At 33.9% G+C, this 26,150-nt stretch overlaps 1 protein-coding gene and 1 pseudogene across 1 annotated transcript; one reads left to right on the top strand and one right to left on the bottom strand.

Annotated features, from left to right (window-relative positions):
• Positions 1–6,383: 6,383 nt before the first annotated feature.
• On the bottom strand, positions 6,384–9,897 carry LOC113738635 (uncharacterized; annotated as a pseudogene).
• A 215-nt stretch (positions 9,898–10,112) lies between these two features.
• On the top strand, positions 10,113–13,632 carry LOC113738952 (C2 and GRAM domain-containing protein At5g50170-like). Its single transcript, XM_027266213.2, has 2 exons — positions 10,113–10,546; positions 12,694–13,632. The coding sequence occupies exons 1-2, from the start codon at positions 10,141–10,143 to the stop codon at positions 12,996–12,998; spliced, it is 711 nt and encodes a 236-aa protein (XP_027122014.1). The 5' UTR covers positions 10,113–10,140; the 3' UTR covers positions 12,999–13,632.
• The last annotated feature ends 12,518 nt before the right edge of the window (positions 13,633–26,150 follow it).

Here is a 26,150-nt window from a genome sequence, read left to right as displayed (position 1 = left end):
GATTTCAGTTTTATCAAACGCATCCTTAGTCTATCTTTGGTCAATTTAAGGAATATCCTTTTATTAGGGAAATTAGGAAAGTAATTATAGTTTGGAAAGAGACAGAACCGTAAGAAAAAGGGTGTTGTTTCCTTAACTTTAATAGTGACGTATTTGTTTTAGGGAGACTATCTATCTTTCCTTCGGCAAAAGAAAGAACGATTTTCTTTTCTTTGGTTATTCTCATAGTCGAACGCTAATGCGATTTCCCTCAATGAAATTGTGCGGAGTATTCCCAACGGAGAGCAACTAATTTTCTCTTTCTAGTCAAACGGTAACAAAGGAATTAGTTCAACTATAACTGTGAGATCTAGTTATTTTTATTTGTTTCTTTTATTCAATGATATTCATATGTTTTTTCATTTAATTTCTAATAGTTGTTTTGTTGTTTGAATATCAAAGAGTTGATATTCAATCTAATAATCTATTGCTAGTTAAGATAATAAAATCCGTAATTGTTTAATTGTCTTAAATTAATGGTACCTAGTATGATTAGTTTCATGTTAGGGAAATATATGATCTAATTTAAATAAATTCTGGTAATATGTTTATTGATTAGAACATGACTTTTTTAGTTTGTAATGCAATCAAAAAATTAAATTTTACGAACGTACCTAAGGTTCTTTCTTGGTTAGAGAAGTAGTTAAGGGACGTACTTTAACTAGTGACACACTAAGAAAAGGTTGATTGTTATCGGTTGTTTGGCAATTATAACCTATTGTTAACGAATAGATGAAATAATTATTGTATCAATGAGTAGTTGTATGAACCACTTCCGGAGTTTTCTCCTTGGTTAGAGCTTGCTTATTATTGAATTAATTTAAATTATCTTTCGTTTGATTGCTTTTACTTAAATTGATTTTTTATTTAATTTTCCAAAACCCCCATTTAATTATTGCTTGGGAAGAAACAAATTACCCATAATCCCTGCAGAGACTATCCTACTTACCATTATACTCTTTTATATATTTTTGTGAGTAGAAATTTATTATTGCACAAATTCAACGCTTGTTGTCATAGTTAGTATTACATATGCATTGATTTTAAAAGTTACAAACCATCCTTAATTAGCCACTTAAATTTTTCCAAGTCTATCATTCTCGTATCTACTTATATTTATATTTTTGGTCTTTCTATGGATTGATGATATTGTCCGAGTAATAATCTTCCTATCGAAATAAATTTTATTCAAATGTCAAGAACAACCTCAAACAGTCAACTACATATATACTTTTTAATTTTCCTAAATCCATTATGCATTAATTACTCCTCTTGTTATCTCTCTAATTAAATTTTTTACTACTCTCTTATCTTTAGCAACATCACTTGCCATTTTTAGCCCTGACTAATTTATAGACATTTTTGCATTTATATGAAACTCAAATGATACAAATAACCTTGAGAAAATTTTATATATGCTTGTAACCTTTAAAGTTACAACGTTTGTGATGTTACTAAATCCTTAATATTTCAACGGTTCACGCATCTGACACAAGAGGTTTGGTATCATAGCAGGTACAAAGACCGAAAACATTTACATTATTAAACATATAAATTACCGTCTCTGATGTTGAATATGTATTGGAGAAATTAAAGCTCAATCTTGCAATTTCTAAATGAAAACTTTTGTGCCATGAATTATTTTGTACGCAAATCAAAGGATTGTCTGATTAACCCTTTTCAACGTTACCCACAATCCACAGCAGAAATAATCTTGACGTCTATATTGTAGCACAGTACTGGCGGCTTTTTTGGGTTTCCTGAATACAACGTTATGTCACACGAAAATTAGCTACTTTGAAAGTTCAAATGCTAAACATGCTAAATTTTCCAATATTCGTCCCTATATAAACTCATGCATGGGCTGCACCGGACATGCAAAAACTTGGCTACTCTAAATATATTTTTAGGAGGGGAAAAAAAAAGAGTAAGAAATGGGATCATTTAAGATCTCCTCAGCAATATTTTGCTTCATTCTCTTAGCAATGTTCTGGCCATCTCGATGTTCATAATGCAGCTCGTGCACAAGTCAATGTTAGCCCGATAGCTTGGGACGCCAGGTTGCGATGAATAACTGTCAACTCGCGCGCTCTGGTGGCCCTTACGGTGAGAACCTAGCCGCAGGCCCTGGAAACTTCACGGCCCTGGCTGCCGTCAATCTGTGGGTGAATGAGAGGCAATACTACAATTACAGCTCCAATTCATGTACTCAAAGGAAGGAGTGCAGGCACTACACTCAGGTGGTTTGGCGCAACTCGACCCGCACGGGCTGCGCTAGGGTTCGATGCACTAATAGGCCTTGGTGGTTCGTGATTTGGAGCTATGATCCTCATGGCAACTATATTGGTCAACGTCCTTATTGAGGACATCCTTAAAAGTCTTGCTAAATATCACTACTTATGCGTTGATCTTTACGGAGATCACCTTAGAACATAAAATAAACGTACTCTGTGCTTAATTTACGGAGATCACCTTAAAGCTACTTGTTTATGTTTGTATGCTGACATATATTATCTTTGTTTTTCTCTGTGCTTAATTAATTATAGCGTTCTCCAACCCTTTCTTGAGTGATAATTCTTCATAAAACTCAAGTTTGAACATCTGGATGCACTTCTATAACTGGAAGATCAAGGGGTACGTCTCAAATCTCTACGCAATTCAAAAGGATATGAACTGGATATGTTAGGAGGATCCATGTTTAATATTAACCACTCAAAAAGTTTAAAATTTAACCACTCAAAAAATTTAAAATTTAAGGACAGTAACTTATCTTTCTAGTTATATATAAATAAACAACAACAACATAAAACATAATTATGTAGATTTATACGTACAAAACTAATAAGGTGATAAAATTTTTAATAAATTTAGTGTGTTAGACACAAGGATACGATTTTAAATTAGTACAAATGTAGCATAATTCTTTAAAGAAATATGGTAATTTTGACCATATTTTTAGTTCTATGACTTTCATATATATATATATATATATATATATATATATATATATATATACGCTATTCACATACGAATTTATATGCATAATCTTGCCAAACACATTTTTTGCACCAAATTTTTAATCATACTATTGGAAAAAAATCTGTATAATATGTATAATATCTAGTATTATACCTATCCCATATTTTGCTAACTATGCTACTTAGCATGTTAAGGTGCCACAGAATTGCTAGTTGGGAACTTTCTCGTCTTAACCACTTTTATTTTTTAATAATAAATTAACCATACGTAGCACAGGTATTTAGACTAATAAAGAGAATTTTCTTGCAGCTTGAAGCCATAATTTTGAGCACAAGAATTTGGCCTTGATGTTATCAAGATTAGCATAATATAATAAGAGCCAAGGTTAGTTAATCATCCTTAAAACGTAAAAACTGGCAGTCCAAACAATATGATAAAAATTAGGGAAATTTGTCAAATTGGTCCCTAACATTTTCCAAAAAAAACTTTTTTAGTCTCTAACATTTAAAATCAGCCAGAATTGTTCCTAACATTTAAATTATGATTCATTTTGGTTTTAATGCTCGTATTTGCTCATTTTGCTTACTGAAAATAGCATGCATCTCTCACATTGGCATACTTTCAAGAGCAAAACCGAAAAATACACTTCATTTCTTGTTGAAAGCAAAAGTACAAGGGACTCCATTACTCTCTACTACCCCCACCCTGCCTTTTTAGCCTTGAGTTCCATTATGGTATTTCCTCTTCAATTCACTTCACTCTTTCTCTCTGTCTTTCTTTCTTTCTTTTTCTCTCTCTTTTCCAACTTCATATATTTGTAGCAACAATAGCTAGTACTATTAGTGGTACAACAGAAAGTGAGTGTAATGGAGGAATAATTTAAAGGGTTTTTGTGAGTTTTGGGTATTTTTTGTTTGTCTCTTCCTCTTTTCCAGTTTTCTTCTTCTTCTTCTTCTGAATTCCTTCAATTGGGATTTTTTTGAAACTTGTGCCAGAGTCGAATTTTATTAGACTTCTCCAGTTTTCTGCTATTGTTACTAAGGAGTTTAGGCGGGAGAATTTTTGGGGCCTTCCATTCAGGTTTGATTCTGCATTTTCTGCAGTTCTTTTTTAACTTATGGCACATGAAGGGCTAAAAATGTTTCCTTTTATGAAAATTTACCCTCTGAAAATCGATTTTCCTAGGCGGGTTTTGAGAATTCGGGAGATGCAGACCAAGGAGAAGAGTACGAACACGTAAAGTTTGAATCTTTATAGTTATTTCTTTTCTTTTTAGTTTCGAGGGCCAAAACTATCAAAGTTTCAAAATGAAGTGTGTTTCCCGATTTTATCCTTGAAAATATGTTCACGTGAGAGAGGCATGCTATTTTCAATCAGAGAAATGAGCAAATATGACCATTAAGACCAAAATGAATCATAATTTAAATGTTAGGAATAATTCTTGCTAATTTTAAATGTTAGGGATTAAAAAAAAATTTTTGGAAAATGTTAGGAACCAATTTGGCAAATTTTCCTAAAAATTACTAGTGAAAAGGGGGGAAAAATATAAGACGAATTTTCAACTACACTTAATTATAACTTGCTGTGACGAACAAAATGTATTACAGTGATTTTAATTTCAAGCCTTTGTTCTTTCCTTAATTCTATTTGAATGTGTGTCTGTCCGATGATAAGCCCAAGCCTCCAACATATGGCCAAGATTTGCGCTTAAAGTGTCATATTTGTCTGTTTCCTCTTACTATATATATATGTGTCATATATTGCCGTTGCCTTGATGTCGGTAGTCAAATTCAAGTATGTCCATTATTATCTAACCGCAACCTTGAGAATTAAAATAATGATTTGGCTGACGAGTGCCCGAGATCACTCGTTAAGTTTTTTGACAAGAGTGAAACTAATTTTGAGAAGTATTTAAATACAAAGGGCAATTAATTATGAATTTATGCATTTGAAATAGTAAATTAAGTGTAATTTAAGTATTTCAACGAATGTTCTAACGCTCATTAGAAAAAAAAAATCTTAAAAAAATTCTGAAAATTGATAGGTATTGCCACATGGAAGCAAATAATAACGCTCACCAAATGATGTAATATTCGTGAATATGATGGGAAATCAGAAAATAGAAATTTAACCAGAATTTTCTTATATAGAAAGAAGGCTATCCAACCAGAGAAAGCCTTTTTTTTTTTTTTTTTTTTTTTTCAATTCTCTTTTGCCATGATAATCATACTTGCATTTCATCAACACAGGATTGTTAAGGCGGCCATACGGAGAGCTAACTAGACGATATATGGTCTAGCAGCATAGACAGAGCCAACTTTTTTTTTTTCTTTGGCTTAGAGGAGGAAAACAATCGAGTAGATTGTAATACAAAATAATGAAGCAAAGAAAATGTAACAACGTTAAACTCCTAATTCAAAATACTAAAACTAGCATTCTGACATGGCTGATGTTATACTGTCCCTTGGCCCTTTTTTTTTTTTTTTTTTTGAATTCTGACATGGCTGATGATATTGGTTTGCATGTTGGTAGGTATTCTATTCAGTTGTTAAAACCTTAGTTATTATTAAGAGTTTAAATCTATGTTATGATGAAGAGTGTTTAAGTCCTGGAGATCCTTAACCGCATCTAATGCATATTTTACTCTTTTTTTTTTTTTTAATTGTCCTTACTGGTGTGCTTATTTTATAATTCAGGATTCAAAATGCAGTGTTAGGACTTTTGGAACTAATCTAATGTGTTACATGACAGTCTCCAAGGATTCTCCAAATTTGGGTTGTCAAGCAATAATTCAGTATGAGTAATCATGAGATGCAGAAAGGTCTTATTTGTTTGGATAGAGTATTATTTGAAATATTACTGCAGCACTTTTTGTAACATGATGTATACGAGATAAAAAAATTGATTGAAAATATAAAAAGTTGATTAGAAAATATGTTTATGATGCAAGTGAAATACTATTTAGAAAATTTTGATATCCAAACAACCAAAATTTGAAACATCTCCCATTTTTTTGGCCCGTCAACACTCTTAAATTAAGAAATAATTTGAATTTAAACTAGAACACGATCATCAGATAACGACACAATATCCACATAACATCACTTTTACTGAAGTTTACAATTGCACATGCCAAAAATTAACTTATTAATGGGCATGTGGCATTCTGGAGACATTAGCTATCAGACCGAAGTAGACACATAAGACCCAAAAGATTAACGTCGTGTTGAGACACATTCTCAAAATTTGGTCTCGTCACAAAAAGATATCGAAGAATGGTTCGCAAGTAGGAGATAATGATCTGGATACATCAATTTTTAGCTCTTCATCCTAACTATTAAAAGATGCTCGGTCATGAAGTGTGATTACACAAAATCAGTGATCTACATTAAAGAGACTTGCCAGGATCATCAAAACTAAATTAAGAATGCACCATTTGAAGCAACGAGTACAAAAGATGCAAGTATATATATTCAACCAAAAAATAGAGATAATATGGGCGGGCCTTGAATAGACGGGGGTTGTATTGATCTTAAAGCAAAAAATTGCCGATTGAAGGTCACGCATTCCCTACTAAACAGCTTACAACTTCAGTCAATTGACATAAGGATTTCATACGAGGCAGCACTGAAGCTAAAGAAATCAACCAGTCTCCTGCTCAAAGTCATCTCCTTCAGACTCTTCTACATTGTCAGCATCATCATCATCTGCATCATTGTCGAAGTCCTCTTTATCATTCTCTATAGTTGCCTTCCCAATCACAAGAAGATTGCTATTCATTTTTCGGATTTCATTGCCCTGAGAAGATTTCATTACACGACATTTACCAAATTCGAAGAAGATTATAAGACATGCGAGCTAAAACCAAAATGATTGAATAGACATATTCGAGACTGAAGCTCCTCACTATTTCATGAAGATGCCAATTCCACAATTAAATGAAATTGAGGTCCTTCTAAGTCAGCGGGCCCAACAAAATTCATAAAAAGACAGCTTATTCATGACTTTTGAATTACATAGACCTACGATTAGCTTCTCAAAATTCAAGTTGGTATTCAAAACCAAGAGAAAGGGCTAATTGGAATAATCAAGCAACTGGATATGTACAAAAGTATGACAAATCATAAAGCAATAGAAATTGTGTCATGTTAGAAGAGGAACCATCAATGCCAACTGCAAAATATTGCTAACGAAAAAAGCAAATGCTTAAAGGAAACAACCAAGATTCAAAATCTAGACTACAGGCCAAGACAAATTATATAGACAAGGATCAGCTTCATCAGACTTTAAGCTGGCATTCAAAACCAAGAGAAAGGGCTATTAGAAAGAATCCAGCAACAAATGGAAGTGTGCAAAAGTACGATAATTCAGAAAAGCAAAACAAATTGTCTCAGGTTAATAAAGGAACCATCAATACCAACTCAGATATGTTGCTAAAGTAAATAATTGAAGGAAAAACAAGATATAGCATCCACAATATAGGCTGAGAAACAATCTGCTTATACTATCAAAATTATTTATAAAATAACATGGTTGTGTATCAAGTACCACAATTATTTTTCACTCTAAACAGGTAAAAACTCTAAACCAAATCATGTAGAGCTATAGTAGATTCCAGGATACAGAGCACCCATGATGTCATATAACAATGGATACATGCAAGATACATAAGTAGATATAAAATAAATTCCAAAACCTGCATATCTTCTTTAGCGCTAATTGTTTCAAGATTTTAACCTGCCATGGCTCTTATACCAAATTGGAAGTGCTTTAGTTTGCTCAATAAGCCATAAGGTGCATGTATTCTAATATCAAAAGTCATACTGGACATGGATAGTCACACAAATTTCCACTGCAGGCCATGTTCAGTTCTCAGTGCTTCTTCCAGTGGGTTAGCTTTTTACACTATTCTGTACTTACTGCCATACCCATACTGCATCAGATAATAAATTCTTATCTTCAATAACTTTGGTTAAATAAACCTCATTCCTTGACAAAGAATTTTCGTAAGAAAAACCAATATGTATCTGAAAAAGTGCAAGTTGAAGACATTTCCTAAGAAAATAAAATTATGTTTGCCTGTTCAATCACATAAAATCATTCCATATTAACACACAACAAAAGAGGGTAGATGTGCATTTGATTATATCTCCAGCTGTTTTAACCATCAACTAACCTTACCATTCAAAACCGTTCCTTTCCACATGGCTAAGTAGCCCAAATTATGAATGTGATCAAGCATTTGTTACTTATTGAGTTTGCTCTCTTCATTAAGCTCAAGACTGATCAAATGTACTTCCTGACAGCCTAGATTGACTGTGCAAACGAGTAACCAATATTAGAAAGGTATGTCACTGATTGAGATTAGCTAATAACTGCAAGATTCTGCAATTACCAAATAAATACATCCGAAACAAGCATGTTGCATCTTCAACATACAATTCAAATTAACCACTCTCACAATGTCCAACTGTTAAATTTCACAAATCAAAGTGCATAAATTTATTGATCAAATACCAACAGAGAAGAACAACTCAGCCCAGCTCCAAGTGTACAATAGATCACAAATTAGAGCTGTAAAATGCCAACTTCGCAGGACATCACTGAAAATTGATAACACATGGAGGAAGTAAGTTGGTGAACTTTGACAGCTACACATGCAGATCCCACCACATTGTTGCCATTAGCATGATTAATGTCAAATTTTAGAAACATATTAATGCAAAACTAAGTTTCAGGCTTACAGCAAGCATATCAATTAGCAACAGAAGGAAATATTCAAGGGGCCATTCTTTTGCAGAACAGTTTTAATAAACAACACCTTTTTCAACGAAACAAATAACTAAGAACTGTTTCAGACGGGAATTAAAAAGAAAAACAAACAGTAAGAATCTTACAATGTAAACTTTGACAAATTGGTAATAAAAAAACTGTACCATCATTACTAGTCCTTCCTCTTCTTTCTAAACCGAAATCCATGTTCTTTTTGCTGGAATCTCTTGACATGGAATTCCTAATTCTTCGGCCTTCTTTTATGTCAAATTACTGGGATTTCAAAACTCTAAGAATATCAAATTCACTCCATTTGTCAGATAAAATTCCACCTAAAGGTGGCATTATTTCAAAATCCTGCCATTATCTATTGAGTTTTACTTTCATTACCTTTTCTTTTCTGAAAATTGCATACATAATCTCATCTAACAAAGAACAATGAAAATTTAAATCCAAGATTTCATTTTCCCGAATCTTCAAGTCCTACTAAATAAACAAGTCCTTACAAAGTTGCCAAGCATTCCCTAAAACTTCCATCTAGTCGTGAACTTCAAGGTTCGCTCATTCAAGCATTTTTTTTTTTTGGATCTTGACCTAATTTAATTCTTCAAAATGCTTGGAAAATCAAATATGTCTTTACATCAGCATACCAAATAAACAATTACAAACACTATACTACATTAAAGCCTTAGAAAACATTAAGCATACAAGCAACTTTAAAACCAATTTCCGAAAATTAAATAACTCAGCTTTACTCCAAAAATTTATTGAAAAAAACCTGGAGATCAACTGCAATCTGAAATTGTAATTAACTATTGAAAAAAGGAAGTTAGAAATTTTCGGACCTTTTATTCGAAGTCGGCCTCTTCCATGGAGAGGAGGAGCTCGTCGCTTTGGGGCTGAGGCCACTGAGCTGGAAGCAGATACGACGTCGGAATCATCCGAGTCGACCATGGGTACCGAGTCATGAATGCCGGAAATTGCAACATGCTCGCTCGCTCACTCACTGAGTCGTCGGCCGTTCTCCTCTTCTCTCTTCTCTGCCCGGTTTTAGCCATCAATTCAGGTCAAAGTTCGACCCGTTTTTGTGAATGAGACGAATTTTATTTCAAGTTATCAAAATAAAGTCTGGTATTTGCTTTTCGGGTTGCATATTTTACATTTTTTATTTTTAAGTCCCCATATGTTTCTAAGTACTGCATTTTGACCCAGAGAATATGAAGCTTATTATTATCTCTTTTTTTTTTCCCCTTATTTTCCTTTGACATTTCATTACCATAATCTTCCTTTGACATTTCCTTATTTTCCTTTGCTCACTATATATATATATATATATTGTAATTTAGACAAATGCATTCAGCCATTAGCCACCAACCCTTTAATTTTGCTTGCAAGATTTATTTGTTAGTGCTTTTTGTGTATTTGTTGGAGGGGAGGGAGTTGGCAGTGAAGGATTCATATGTGAAATTGAAAGTTGGTAAGTCTAAGTCTAAGACAAGGGTGTTGAAGAACACAAGAAATCCTGTTTGGAATGAAGAGTTTGTGTTCAGAGTGCATGACTTGGAGGATGAACTTGTTTTGTCTGTGTATCAGTTTAATGAAGACTCTGGATTCTTTAATGTGGCTGGAGATTTGGTCGGCAGGGTTAAGATTCCAGTTTGGTCTATTGTTGCTGAGAAAAACCACTACTTGCCTCCCACTTGGTTCTCTCTTCAAAAGCGCAAGAGTTTGAAATCAACCACTAACAAAGATTATGGTATAGCTTTGTATGTTTTGTTAGACTTATTTGATAATCTGTGCTAATGCTTTTGTTATTGTTGTTTTTATGTACTTGTTTATGTTTAAATCATGTGCCTACTGCTAATCTCTGAGTCTTTTAATGGTTTTGGCTTCTTGAACTGGACTTCAAGCACCAAGAATTTTGAAATTTTATTTAATTGGTACAGTTAATTGCATGATGATAAATCAATGATTGAAACAATGACATGATTTCTAAGTGGCATTTCTTTCCTATAGAAGAATTTTGGTGCTCCCCGCTGTTAATTTTTTTGGTCAGTTTGCAGAACTGAAACTTAAAAGTAGCCTTAGGAATGTTAGGACCAGTTATAGGAGCCCACTTCCATGCGTGGTTCTATATTTACAAGAATTAGAAGGCCTTGGGTAGCATTTGCGCACACATTATCCCTATTTAAGGTGTCAATTTGATTTTGACGAATTGGTTAATCAGATTATCGATTAGAAAAGTTGAAATCAGTGAAATGGCCTTGTCCTCAATTCTGCATTTTTTTTTTCCGGTTATGCTCAGATATATGAAATACAGTAATAGGGTATTCAAGTTTATTTGTGAAGAATTTTATGAGTCAGAATAGCTTATCACAGATTGATTGGGTATCTTAAAAATTAAAGCGAGATTTTCTGCAATAGTTAGGCAGGTCGTCCTTTTCGTGGGTTTCCTTATTGACTAGTAACATGTTGAGTTATATTATAAAAGAGAATAAAGGTTGCATGTTTCTTGAAGTAGTTCTCTTTTTCTTGATGTGTATGAAGAAACAAACGAGTTCTAAAGTTATTAAGCACAAAGCTGAATTTCATGGATAAATAAGTCTGAAAGGGCAACTAGTTCAGAGTTTAGGAAAGGTTAGGTTGCAGAGTTTAGAATTAAAATTGCCCTTGTGATGCTAAAGGTTGATTAGTTGTCAAGAAGGCTCAGTGCAGGCTGCTGAGAAAACATTGTTGGTCAATATTACCATTCTGTGCAAATAATTATAGCAGGTTGACTTATGTTTTCTAGGTCCACCAATTTTCAGAAATGTTTAAGAGAGAGGTCCAAATGTTATATGCTTTCAAGCTGTAGTATTTTGTCTCTTAGGAGAATACGATGGTGCAAAGTTCCCTTCTTTGTGCTTAACACTGCATCCTCTTCCAAGTTGTTCTGTACTCCTGTCCCATCCAGTCCGTTTCTTGAAGTTAAGTATTGCCATCTTATGAGCTGGTACATTTCATTGAGGCTTCCTCATATAAGCAGGCTGCAGCAGGGATTGACCTGGCTCTCTGCCTTCATCCAGCTTGTTGCTGTACTAGACCATGTGCAAAGTCCATTTAGCGGAAGTAGCATTATTCAAGCCCTGAACCAACTCTTACCAAGCTCTATTAGATTGGATAGTAATCATCTTTATAAACAGAACTGATGTTGATGACTGTTGACTGTCTTAGCCTTTCATATTGGGGAAATGTTTCAGCAATTCACCAAATGTGAGTAGTTTGAGTAGCAAAATCCCAAAAGCAGTTGTCGTAAATACGAGTATATGGAAACTGTTGAACACTACAGGCCTTGTTCCAGGTTCAACTCCTCGTCAATGTACTTTCTCTGCCTGGAGCTGGAGCTAATGATCTTTTTTGATCATGTTGAAGTGGACGGACCATGTGATGATAAAAAAAGAGGGGTTTATAATCCTTAGAATAGCTGAATATCATGGTCTTGTAGACATTGTGCAAAACCATTTAAAATGGATGTGTTCCTTTTGCTTGCTTTTCTACTTTTTAGCCGTTTCTGCGTTCTGCTTAATATGCAGTCTGTTTATTTGAAATGTTTCCATTAAATGTATTTGTTTCTTAATGTTACAGATAAAGTCATGCAATAGCAACTTCATTACAGTTCTAGTAGTGTCTCCTAGTATATCTGTTTATATGATTTTAAAAGATTCAATGCTTCTAAACAGCTAAGGTAAAAAAGGGGAAGTAATTTTTTCATGGTATTATTTGGCAGTGTCTTGCTTTACAATTCTTATATGGCAGTGAAAAGGAGATTAAGAGGATTTAATTGGCTCTCCCATTGAACCTAATAACTTAGTTTATAAACCAACTATGCAGTTGTATTTGACTTTACCTTATGAATGAATGCAGGTAAAGTTCTTCTGACACTGTCACTGCAAGGGAGAGGTGAGCAAGTATGCAGTGACCATCTCTTGTATGTACATCCAAGTTGCAGAGCTGAAAACACCAATGAGTATGGAGATAAATGTGTTTCATCTCAAGATATTTTTAGCTGTACTCCTCCAACAAAGAAGATTTTAGAAGGGAAACATCTAGTGAAGGTTATTGCTGGTCGCTTAGAGAAGCTTTTCAACAAAAATGAAGATGCATCAGGGACTGAGGATTCATCTGAGCTCTCAACTACCATTTCTGATAATGAAGAAAACTTGGCTTAGCCAACCAGTAACAGTAACTTTGAAGAGCTGATTGAAATGCTGCAATCAAGCAATGAACAAAAAGACATGCCAGAGAACCTAGAGGAAGGCATCCTTTTGGATCAGGCATATGCAATACCACCTAATGATCTCAACATGCTTCTGTTTGCTCCCAAGTCGCAATTCATGAGAGATCTTGCAGAATTGCAGGGAACAACAGATGTTCAAGAGGGCCCTTGGACATGGAAATCAGCAGATAAATCATGTTTAGCACGAGTTGTTACCTACACCAAAGCAGCAACAAAATGGCTTCGCAAATGTCAGAAGTATTTTGTCACCTGTCAAGTTCCAACAGAGCAGCAACTGGAAGTGATCGAAATATTTCTTGATAGCAAGGCATCAAAATGAAGCATCCAATATTATCATGGCAGCAATTTTCTGACCTATTATGTGAGAGATTTGCAGACAAAAGAACTCATGATGTGGTGGAAGATTTCAACAAGTTACAACAGCTGGGAACTGTGGATGAATATCAAGAAAAATTTGAAGAACTGAAATGTAAGAAATTGTTTTACTAAGTTCTGACAAAATCCTTGTCCCAAATTAACTATGCACAAACAGCTAAACAAAAAGAATCTAAGCGTAAAACCAAGCATATGCATTGCTGTCCAGTGCCTGCATGATCTTCTTGACCCCCCTCCTCCCTTATCAAAAAAGATGCTTAGCTAGTTGAGGATCGGATGACAAGGAGGAGGAATGACTGATGGGGTGTAGACAATTCCATCCTTAACGAATGGAACACCTGGGATCTTTACCCACAACCCATCAGAATTTTTTTTCTTCCATATTCGTATTCCAACTTTCAGCAGCAGATGACCATTCTCCATATGGATGAATCTGCAATAGCTAGGGAAATATCGTGGGATGGCAGGTCTAGGATTGATTGCATTCATCCAAAACTGGTCTTCTTCTTTTGGCACCCAAAATGAAATGTCATCTGTGTCAAGGCCAGGTCTCACATTGATTACATGCCTCCAAACCTGATCTTTTTCTCGCACCCAGAACGATATCCTATCTAATTTAAAGCAAATCAGAGAAAGATCATCATTCAAGGAATCCAACCTTGCCACAGATACATTATCCACTGGAAGCTCCAATCTGTCATTATCTACAAGATTTTCAGGGTTTATCTTGAGTATTCTAGGCTTAGTCCCATCATCAAACTGCATAAACCAGTAGAGAAAGCCATTGGAGAAGGCTCCAGAATCCACAGGACTTCCTTCACCTAATAGAGGTGAGTAATCAAGATTTAGCCACTCCCAAGTTCTTGTAGTAAAAATGCAGAGATATGATCCCATAGAGAGAACTGCCACTCTGAAATCATTTACACCATTTCGTGTTGACCCCCAAAATGCATATGAAACATTGCTCCTCTTTCCCGTCAATCTCCCCCTTTCAAAATTGGGCATCGCAGGCAAATTTTGGCACTTATTCAAGGTAGGATTGACGAGGATTATATCACCAAGAAAATTCCGTCGTTGTGTCAGGACCAGGCATATTATGCCCAAGATGGAGCTGCCAATTATCTTTGGGTCTTGAGTAGGTACTCCGCTAATTGTTACATCCTGTCGTTCCTCCCTCCTGGTGTCCCCAGAAACTTGAATCTCGCTCATTATCTTGAGCCTTTTTCCCTGTTCATAGGAATCATAACATAACATCAATTTTTTCTGAGACATTCTCATTCGCATGTGATGGAACCATGTTGAAGAAATGATTATGTTCCAATACTTTGAGACTGTACAGCACCTCCCTATGTCCTTGATATCGGCTCTACACAGAATTTCGGCTACAAGATTCTCATGGTTACCAACAAACTCCCTACTAGAATTATATCCACCCAACCCTGTTTCAAGAAGTAAGGATCTCCAAGCAGCTGTCACGTTATCCTGATCCTCCATAGGATGAGCAAATTCAGCCATGATTGTTCAATTCAAGAAGTGTTCAAGAAGTGAGTTGGAAAAAAAATTCAACAAAGAAATTCAATAAAGAGAGGAATGCAGTATTTGCTGCTTATTCATCTTGAGTTTTGAGGCAGAGGCAGAGGCAGAATGAAAGGAAAGAATGAAAAAGAATGATGATGAAAGATTTTTGAATATGCCTGTATATATATACTAACTTGAAAATTAACGGTTAAAACGGCTAAATTTGAACCAATACAAAAAGATGTAAATCATTTTCCTAAAGAAAAGGTTTTCAGTGGTCTAATTGCATCCAAACACTGGAAAATTCGGAAAAGACTTTCCGGAAAATAGTTTACATGGAAACAAACGGATCCTAAGATTTTTAAATAAAAGGCAAACAATTGAAGCCATGTAAGTCAGAGTTCATAATATTGGCCCCATACCTAGTTGTACATCCAAGCTGTTTGGCCGATTGAAGTTGGTCTTCTTCAAAATTTTTGTATCTTTGAAACAATTTTCATGTGGATCCTGCATATCAAGTTGAGGTGGCTTGTATACTTGTACAGATCAATATAAGTTTCGTATAATTTTTTCTTAAGACACATAATTATGTGCATCTTTTATCGCTCAATAGTATAAGACCAAACCTCAATTTAGGGTCGAGGTAGATTACTCTCTCCTGTTTTGTATATGATAGCAACAGGTTATAGCCCTTTTATTTATTAATTAATTAATTTATAATCCACGAGACAATTTCATTGGAACAAAGTTGCAATAATCATAGCAAATAGATCAAAACATGCAACAAATACAAATATTAGTTGAAATTGAATCCGATTGTTTGGATTACACATTATTTACACACACTAATTTGCTTGCATTTTCAACATATTTTTCAATCACCTTTTTATTTCACATATATCACATCAAAAAAGTGCTATTATATGTTTTCGCAAAATTGTCTCAAATAATCTAATTTTTGCAAAATGGAAGTGAAGTAAATAAAGATAGTGTTCAATAGTGGTAGATAGCAAATGCATGCACTCTCACACTCTTCTTTTCCCACATGAATCTTAGATGCTAGTTTAGCTAAATAGGCATAATTTCTTAATTCAGATATAATATTTAATTAATGCCAGTTTTCTTAAAAAATGTCACCTTTACCACTGTGCCAAAAAGGATCTCTGTTTAGTTCAATCATGCACCATTTGGGTCTTAATCTCAACTCTATATGTTAAATTTGATGTGCCATACCCTCTTCTTTTATTATAAATTCATACCAGACATTATTTCACATAGAAAGGACAAAGAATGTATGTTGTTAAATCTATAACAAGGTTGGGATTTGGCACAATTTTGTTATTGATTGATTTTTTGTCTAGTTACCATAATTCAGTAAAAAATATGCATGCAAAAAAGCAAAATTATGCTTTCCAAAAGGATTAAAAAGAATGTAATTCTAAACAAATTTAGAAACTTCTCTCGTTTTGTACTCGAAGAATTTCTTATCAGATAATTTGATTGGATAATATTTTGTCACCATCTTTTTCTCTTTGTTTTCCTTCTGCCCGGTACAATCCGTATTGAGTGTTGTGGCTGAATTGCATTACACAATATTGTTTCCTTTCACAAAATAAAGTTAGTAAATTGAATCATGTTGGCCTTTATGAACAATATTTCTAAACCCTTGTTAGGTATCGTATTTATGAATTGCACATCGATAATTGCATAAAGCCACAAGACAAACAGAGAGAGCATATGCGAAAGAGCAGCTAGCTCTGGAGGAACCTTTTTTTTTTTAATGCCTTCAAACAAATTCCTTGAATTAAATTTGTTCAAGGCAAAATATTTTGTTTAGGGTTCTAATTCATTCGATTCAGTCAACGAATATAACTTGGCTTGTGAAATTTATTTGCATAATGGAATAATTGCAAATTTTGGTAATTATGACTCTAACAATTTAAAAATGCTATTTCAATTTTATTACTGGTCGCAAAACTGAACATCAAGAGAAATGACTTCCGTCTTCATGATCAGTCATCAGAATGCATCAAGAACTTTTACTAACAGTGGTAAAAGCAAACACAAGTACTCCTGCTTCCTTTCCTTGTTGATACATTGAAATTTTTGGAGACTGCCTTGTGGGACTTTAGATAAACAAGGATTGAAGCAGCTTGTCGGAGTCGTAGTTGAGCAGTCTCCGGGAAATGCAGTCCGGCAAATTTTGTCAGCATGGACAAGGGGAATGAATCGCTCAACTGCAATATTCATCATAAAACAAAATCTTAGGAGAAAAAAAATGGTTGTTATCTCGTTTTTAAAGAAGTAGAGAAAAAAGAAATCATCATATATACCACAAAGTCAAGATATTAGGTACTACTTGTTTTCAGTTCGAGTCTCTAGTAGAGAAAAAGGAAGGTTTAAAAAAATATGGAAGGTGGAATTAAAACCCATACATGTTAAAAAATAAACTAAAAAGAAGAAGAAGAAGAAAAGAAAGTCTGGGGGAAAAATCAAATTTGATATCAAATAATGGTTCACAAACAAAATCTCGTTTATGAACTTCTTACTATAGCAATTATATTGTTTTGCTTCTTCTTATTTATTTATTTATTTTTTTTGTCAAAACGATAACATTTCATAGAATGGAAAGAGCAATAGCTCGTTTTGCTTCTGCTTATGATTGGTTAGAATTTTCATATTTCACTCAAGTGAGGAGGTGGAATGATGTAAAAGATAAGCTATAGCCACAACTGTACCTGGAGCATAGCAAACAAAGCTGACCAAGAGCATAAAAAATATCAATGACTTTGCCATCTTCAAACTCAAATTATATGCAAACTATTGGTGGAAGAAGAATGATTTCAGCTGTTTTACAACCTGTAAGTGACTTTGATGGTATGCCTTTTAATAGTGAAACTCTTCATAAGTGCAAGATTTTGAAAGCTAATCTTTATCTTCTGTTTATGGTGGTTATAATAATTTGGCATCAACTCACTATGGAAATCAAAGTTCGTCTCCCCCTTTGTCAATCAAAGTATTCATTTTGCATTACTATTATGGCAATTGGTTGAGTTGCTTATCACTTTGTACATTGAATTTACACTTAATCTGGTATTTCTCTAAAGGCTGTAGAATGGAACTCGATGGTATTTCTGTGCAGATTTTCTTGCAAAGATGGGATTGAATGTGCATGCTTGGATTAGCTGTTTTTTACTATCCTTCGGATACTCTTAGCCAAGACATCCAAGGGTCTCTGCCGAAAAAAAAAGGGTGCAGATAATCATAATTACTGGCCTCATCGTAACTTAACACATTTGACTTCATTTTTGAAAAGATTAAACTATAAGCCCCTTTTAACATTGTTAGACAAATCTATTTTCAATTTAATAAAAAATCAATGTGATATGAAATTTTTGTTTTTGAGTAATTATGAATTGTTTGATTTCTTAAAAATTCTAACACTTTTTTGTAATATGATTTGTAAAATAAAAAAGGAGTTGAAAACATAAAAGCATAATTAAAGAAAAATATTTGTCATGAATAGTTTTGCTACCCCAAATACACTACCATGCTTCCTTGGTTAGGAAATACAAAGGGTGGGAACCCATGTTCGGGCCCTTTATGGATTCACAAATTTGTTTGCTTCAAATTCATGGTAGTCCTAGCCCTATAAAACCTTTAATAACTTTCCTTTAACCTCAACATGCCCAAATTCTTATAATTGGATCCAATGGGCACGACCTAATCTTACCTCACGTTCATGGAGAGTCCAATTGAATCCCAATTGATTAAGGCCTTGTTCTCGGTTGCTTTAAACTTTACAAAATTTGATTATAAAATTTGATGATAGAGAATAATCAGAATCAACAAAAGTTATTCTTTGAGTAATTATAGATTTTATTTTTTTTTAGTGATTAAAAAATCTACAATCAGAATACATAAGCCAAATATCACAAAACTTAATTATTCAAAATTAGAATTTGTAATCAATTATTAGTAATCAACTGAGAACAAGTCCTAACTAACATCTAGTTGCCTCCCTTCTAAGATTTTGGCTAGATTTCAGATTTCGGATGAACGAAATGAATCACAATCTGTCTAACAATAATTGAAGATGAAATTTGGATTTTCTATTTTTTTAGTGGTTTTTTGAAGTTAAATTCTTGTTTAACATGTATTTCCTTAATTTTATTGTTATTGCTATTATTTTGATATCCTATTATTATCAGTGAAGAGCATCTGGCTCTATACGTGTATTAACATTTTCCTTAATCCAATTTTATTTTCCCTTTTTTTGGGATATTGGTAACGAAGTATTGTGAACGATGGAAATGTTTTTGATTTTCAACAAAAAAAAAAAAAAAAAAAGAAGATGCCTAGATGGCAGGGTCCTATTTATGCACTCGTTCTCAGATGAATCTTGAGCCATGGGTTTGCCCAATATCTTTTAGAAATAAACAATTTGTCCAAACTTTTTTCATTATGCAAAAGAATAATTTTATCTAATAAACCTACACTAATAAATGCATATAAGATGTGTATAAATCTAGAAATCAATAAATATAACAAATTTGAAAATTTAATAAAAATAAATATAACATTGATACTCCAATTGATATCTTCCATCCACATGTAAAAGATAATGACGAGAGAAAAGAAAAGGAAAAAAAGTTTGGATTGATATTTCCCTTTACCTTATATGGACTCTGATTTAAAAAAATAAATAATATATTCGATATCAATAACGGTTCGCAAATAAAGAGCTCGTCTCAAATAAAGATGACATTGACCCCTTTTTTTTTTGGAAACCGGGTTACTTTATTTCATAAAAAGGAGGGCAGACATGGAAAGCAAAAACAGAAAATCACAAGCGCTAGCGTACCCTACACTCTAACTCTACGCAAACTTGGAACACCCATCTGATCAAGAGTGAAGTCACTTCTCACCAAACGAGGCAAATCACACAATGAGCTATACGTAGGGATGGCAATGGGGGCGGGTGCCCCTGCGGGGGGCTCACGAGGCGGGGGTTGGGGCGGGGGGTGGGGCGGGGGCGGGGGCGGGGGCGGGGGGGAATTTTTTCCCCCCGCTTAGAAACGGGGCGGGGGGCGGGGGAGTATACCCCCGCCCCATCCCCCCGCCCCGCCACCCGCAAAACAAAAAAAAAATGTATATATATAAATATATATAAATGACTATATATTATATGTAAGTTAATTAGTTATAAACTTATGATAATGATATTATTAGTTAGATGTATTATATAATGTATATTAGTTTATGTAATATAATTGATATTATCAATTATATGAATAATTATATATGTCTACTAATAGAATTTATTAATTAGTTATACTAAATTTACTAATACATTTATACTAAATTTCTAATTACACTTAATAGAATAACACTTTTTTCTCAAAAAAAAGCACAAACACAATGATGAATTAGTGATTGCATTTGTACTAAAAGTGAAAATTTGACTATTTTAGTTATATTTATTTCATCATATTGGATTGTATTCAAATAACTTCTGTTTGATTGTTTTTATGAGTTTCAATTGTAAAATTACAATGAATAATAATTTGGTGATGTGTTGATATTTTAGTACTTGATTATTTATTAAAATTTAATTATAATAAAATTATATAATAAAATTTTATTAACCCCGCGGGGGGGAAGGCGGGGCGGGGCGGGGGGAGCAGGAGGCGGGGGACGGGGCGGGGGACGGGGGAGGGATCCCCCGCCCCAACCCCGCCCCGTTGCCATCCCTAGCTATACGTTAGAGAATTTCTTGAGTCCGCACCTATGTTTGCAAGGCGGTCAGCCGCTTCCCAAAAGCAATGTGATACCTCTCTAATGAAGCTTTTAACAGGTACTGTAAGTCCCCTCGCAACTGCCACGGACACCGAGTCTTCCCTTGACTGATCTAAACCAGAACTAAAGAGTCAGCGTCTAAATGTAAATCAAAATATCCACGAGCAACAGCCAGCTCAACACTAAAAATCAACGCCTTCAATTCAACCTGGAAACTCGTCATCTCCTCAAAGAAGTACGAGTACCCCAAAATAAACCTTCCTTCAGAGCACCGAAGCACCCCCCCCACCTCCACTCACCCCCGGGTTTCCCCAAGAGCAGCCATCCGAGTTCAGTTTGACCACATTTTGAGTTGGCCAACTCCACTGAACCACCAAGGTCCTAGAAACCCTGTGCAGGCCAGCCACCATACCGTAAAAACCTGGCAAATCCTGAGCAGAGATAGTGAGGCCTTTAAATTTAAGGAGGAAAATGTCCCTGAGATCGCCAAAAATTGCCGCACACACATGAGCTACGGGCCGCAGATGGCCATCAAAGACAAACAAGTTTCGCATCTTCCATAAATTCCAACAGATCAAAGACGGCAATAAACGGAAAAGGTACTGGAAGTACGGGTTCCGAGTAGGCTTCAATCACCAGCTAACCAGCTTGTGGTGCACCGAAAATGACTCCCAAAGACCTTCAATCACGCCTTCGAAATAGCCCCAAATCCTCTTTGCCGCCTCTCCGGTACAAAAAATATGATCAAAAGACTCTTGACATGGATGTAGACAACACCAACAACAAGAGGACATTGAGATTGTATATTAGGACATTGACCCCTTGAAAGTGCCACTGCTTATAAATTGTTCGAAGACAATCCGTAACCTTTAACATATCTCGAGCAAAGCAAACAAAGCAAATCTTAAGCATTAAAAATATCGATGAATTATTACATTCCAGTAAATCTGCACATGTTTTCTAACATGCATGCAGATCTGATTAAAACTTAATTCAAGTCCAAAAAAATATAGATGTGATAATGATAAATGAAGAAATTATATATTTGAAAAATCAGGTCTACAAAATCAGAGTCTTAGATTTCACAGAAAGATGACAAAAAATTAAAGAAATTCTCACAAGGAAAACCTATAAAAGAATAAACTCTTATCAAAATAGTTTAGGATAGATGAAACTTTCATTAAGAGATATTAGAAAAGAAAAATCTCTCATTAAAAAAATCCAAGAAGAAAATTTATTTAAGCTACAAAAAAAAAAAAAAAAAAAACTAGAGAAAGGGCCTCTTTGGGAAAAGGCCAGATTTGTCTAGTCTCTTTCCCATGAAAGAGTTGGAGGAGATCTTGATGGAAGGAATTTTAAGAAAGAAGGACAAGAAAATGAGTTTTAGAGAGGGCGGATGACATTGTCAGAGCAGAAATTTTCTTGCCAGAGCAAATCCCCTCATAATGACTAAAGTACCCCTTTTACATTTTGACCAGTTTTTACCTATGTTTTCAGACTCTAATCAGGTATCGACTCGATCGAGTTCAGGGGTCAGGGGTCAGTGCATTCAATCAGGTTCGATCGGAGTTGAACCGGATGACGTCATAACTAAAAATTATTTAAAATTAAAATATTTTATGTAAAATACCTAAAAGCACGTTAATATTAAGAAAGGTATATTCATATATATATTTGATGTTTTAAATATATTTAATAAGAAAATACAAAGAAATTAGAACGATCAAATAGCGATTTATATTATTTAATGAACATTAACAAGTTTAGAATTAAAATTATGGACTTGATTAAAAATAACATCAAATTTTAGGATAACATTTATAAAGTATGAAATATTTGAGGTATATTAATAATTTTTAATAAATTAGGGGTCAAAATATAATATTAAAAGTATTTGATCTTTAAAAAAAAAAAAAAAAGGCTTTGACTAAACCGGTTCTTCTGTTTTTTCCGGCCAAATCCAAACAATATGGGATATCGATAAAGATGACACTGACATCTTTGCTAAAATCTATATAATCTTTACCAAACCTGGGGCAAAGTAAACGAAGCTAACCATAAGCATGAAAAATATCAATGACTTTGCCATCATCAAACTCAATTGATATATATACCTTATCGTCTGGAAGAAAAGTAATTTCAACTGATTTATGAGCTAGAGATGTCTAGAGGGTCTCCCTTTTTTATAGTGGAATTAAGTGAAAGATTTTGGAAGTAAATGTTATGTGCTTTTTATGGTAGTAATAAAATTTAGTAATTATTACTTCTATTGGCTTCTATGGTAGTAATAAAATTTAGTAATTATTACTTCTATTGGCTTTTATGGTAGTAATAAAATTTAGTAATTATTACTTCTATGGCAATCGAATATTCTAGCTGTCAATTCAAAAAAGCAAACTAAATATCCTCCTTATTGCAGTACTCATTTTCCATCTGCTACCGTGGAAACAACTATTTTTAAAGTTTTTTATTTTCCTCTAAAGGACACCCGCCATTCCTATTTATTGTCACTCTTTGAAGATGTAGAATTTAATTTCATTTTTCCAAAAATTAAATTAACACTTGACACCCTTCTTAACTAGTACTTTTGAGACATTTGTTAGATAAAATATTTTTTTATTAATTAGAATTAACCATCAAATGAAGGCATTTTTTTCCCATTTGGTGATTAGAAAATCTAAAGCCAAAAGGATGATTTGGCACAAAACAATATTGTACTCCATTGTGCAGGCCCATTTCATTCTATGTTTTGGTTACATTTAACCAGTGTCAGGAGAAAAACAAATAGACTGTTTCTTAAGAGAGCAATGGTAATTGTGGGTGGCACGGGAATTCCTTATGTCCCTAGGAGTTAGGGTGCATTTGATAAAACTGAAATGTGAAAACTGAAGTCTGAAATCTGAAATATGAATCTATTAAGTTATTAAATTGTTAAGTATTTTAATACATTTGAGTGCATATTACATTCAATGATAAGATAATAACTTATCACTTAATTTTCGAAGTAAGTTTTCCCAAGGAATTTCAGTGCCACTTAATTAATTCAGATGTTTAATTTTTGGTTATCAAATGCTGAATGTATTAAGATCTAAATCCATTAAATTTAAGTGCAGAACTGAATTATCAAACAGGGCCTTAATGTGACACCTTGCAATTTTTCATTTGAAAATTTAGACAAATTAGTTTGAAATTTACCATGTTTCAGGGATTAATTTTATTTGGGAAGAAGATTTGTTTATTGCAAATTATGATGATCTATTTCGTTAAAGCAATGAATCATTAGAAACTTTAAAGAATATGATCAGTTAAACTTATTTCAAAGAAATGAAATTATTAAATTAGAAGCAATTAGAGAAGTGATAAATTAGCATGAACAATAAATGGATAAGTTTACAATTATTATTCTAAAAGTTAATCTAAAATAAATGCTAATTAGTAGAGAGAAAAAGTAAAAAATTTGAAGAATTTGTAACTGAAATAAAATTATGTTTGGGAGCCATTGAATGATTAAGGAAATTATTTGGAAGACATTAAGACTTGCATGGATGGTAAAGATTATGGTATGGTAAAGATTATAGATTCTAGCAAGGAACTGTAACTGTAGAAAGAAAGTCAAGGGTATGGTAAAGATGGTCAACGCAGGATGGGAAAGAAACTTCAACAGTGAGAGACCCATGTCATGCCCTTGGCTGATAGGAAATTCCACAGTCCCTTGCCATAGAAGTATAATATATATATATATATATATATATATATGTATGTATGTATATATATTACCCACAAGATTATGGTATGGTTAAGATTATGGCATGGATGGTAAACATTATGGCATGGACAATTGATAAATTAATTTTATCTCCCCTAATTCCTTTACTAACAATGCATGCCTCTTGTGTGTTTTAATTGAGTGACTAAATGTCAAATTCATCCCAAATTGGGTGATTAAATGTCAATTATGCTAAACTAGTAAAAAAAAACTTTTGAAATGTGTTTTCTCTCAAAAAATAGGGACCAAATTGGTCCAATTTCTAATCAATGGGGATGAAAAGTGCATTTTCCCTATGAACGCAGGGGTTGAAGTGTGTTCCACTGTTAAGTCACACATGTTTGTATAGTTACAGCCGAAATATGGCAGTCATTCTATGGCTCCAATTGGTATTCCTTCTCAGCTTCTTTTCTTGACCTCTGTACGAGAAAGCATCTTTCCTTGCTTGGGTTGAATTTTTTCAAAGAAAAATTTTTATGTTTTTTTGTGATCACATTTTCCAACCATCTTTTTATCTTACATACATCAAATTAAATCCAATCGTGTTATAGAATATTTTTCTACGGAAACTCTAGAAAGTAGCAATCACATCCAAGAATTATCCATGTCCATGAATAGCAGAAAATAAAATGAAGCCAATAACTGAATTCCAGATACAAACTCTACCTAAAATTGCTCTACTTAAAATTACTTTGGTAGGAAATAGAAAGTAGCATTAATTGTATCCATCGAGCAATTTAAACCTCAATGAAGATAATATAATTAAAGTAGCATTAATTTTATCCATAAAAGTAGCAGTAGTTGATCAAGCAATTTAAACCTCAAATCAAGACAATAATTGTTCAATGACCTCAAGATGATTACACCACCCGAATTCCTTAATCAATTAATTAAGAATAACAAAGTCAAAACGTAGCTTTTCGCTGATCCGATCTGCCCACAATTGCACAACTCTGCCTGCTTCAAGCTGATTGTTGGCCCCAATGGAACTCCAACCTCCAGTCAGAACGTAAAACAGACTGAGTTTGCCTGTTTCCTTGCGCACCCTCCACTTTGATAATTTTACATGTTTCACTTCACCGACGGCTCGGTTATATCTACAATCATACGATTGTAATGTCTCTCATCATCTGGTTTACGATCAAGGAAAGCTTCTTCATCAGCACTGAGAAACTTGTTAGCCATCCTGTTTGCTGGAATTGAGAATCGACTTTGTTGGTTATGAACATCACTCGCTGTGAGAGCTTTTTGTATTACCAAAAGCATATTTCGTGGCTGATCAAGACTGATGAACAATATTGAGAGGTAATCTTGCGACGGATTGAAATATTTGGAGACTAATTGACATGTACTTATATAGATTATACAATTCGATTGAAATATTTGGAGACTACTTGACATGTACTTGTATAGGTTATACAATTCTTATGGGACTAGAAGACTGGTTTTAGAAACTTTAAGTATTGTACAAATAGGAGTGGGATCAATTTGTGGACTTTTTGGAAGTTTTTGAATTCTTAGTTAGAGTTATTTTCGGCATATGATTAAAAAATGAGTACAAGTAATAGCAGAACACGTTGGTTTAGGAATTTTTGTCAGGCTAAACTTAGCAACTGAGCTAACAAT

Source organism: Coffea arabica, chromosome 4c, assembly GCF_036785885.1.
Source record: "Coffea arabica cultivar ET-39 chromosome 4c, Coffea Arabica ET-39 HiFi, whole genome shotgun sequence".
NCBI lineage: Eukaryota > Viridiplantae > Streptophyta > Magnoliopsida > Gentianales > Rubiaceae > Coffea > Coffea arabica.
The sequence above is the reverse complement of the archived record's forward strand: the minus strand, read 5'-3'. Positions and strand labels throughout refer to the sequence as shown.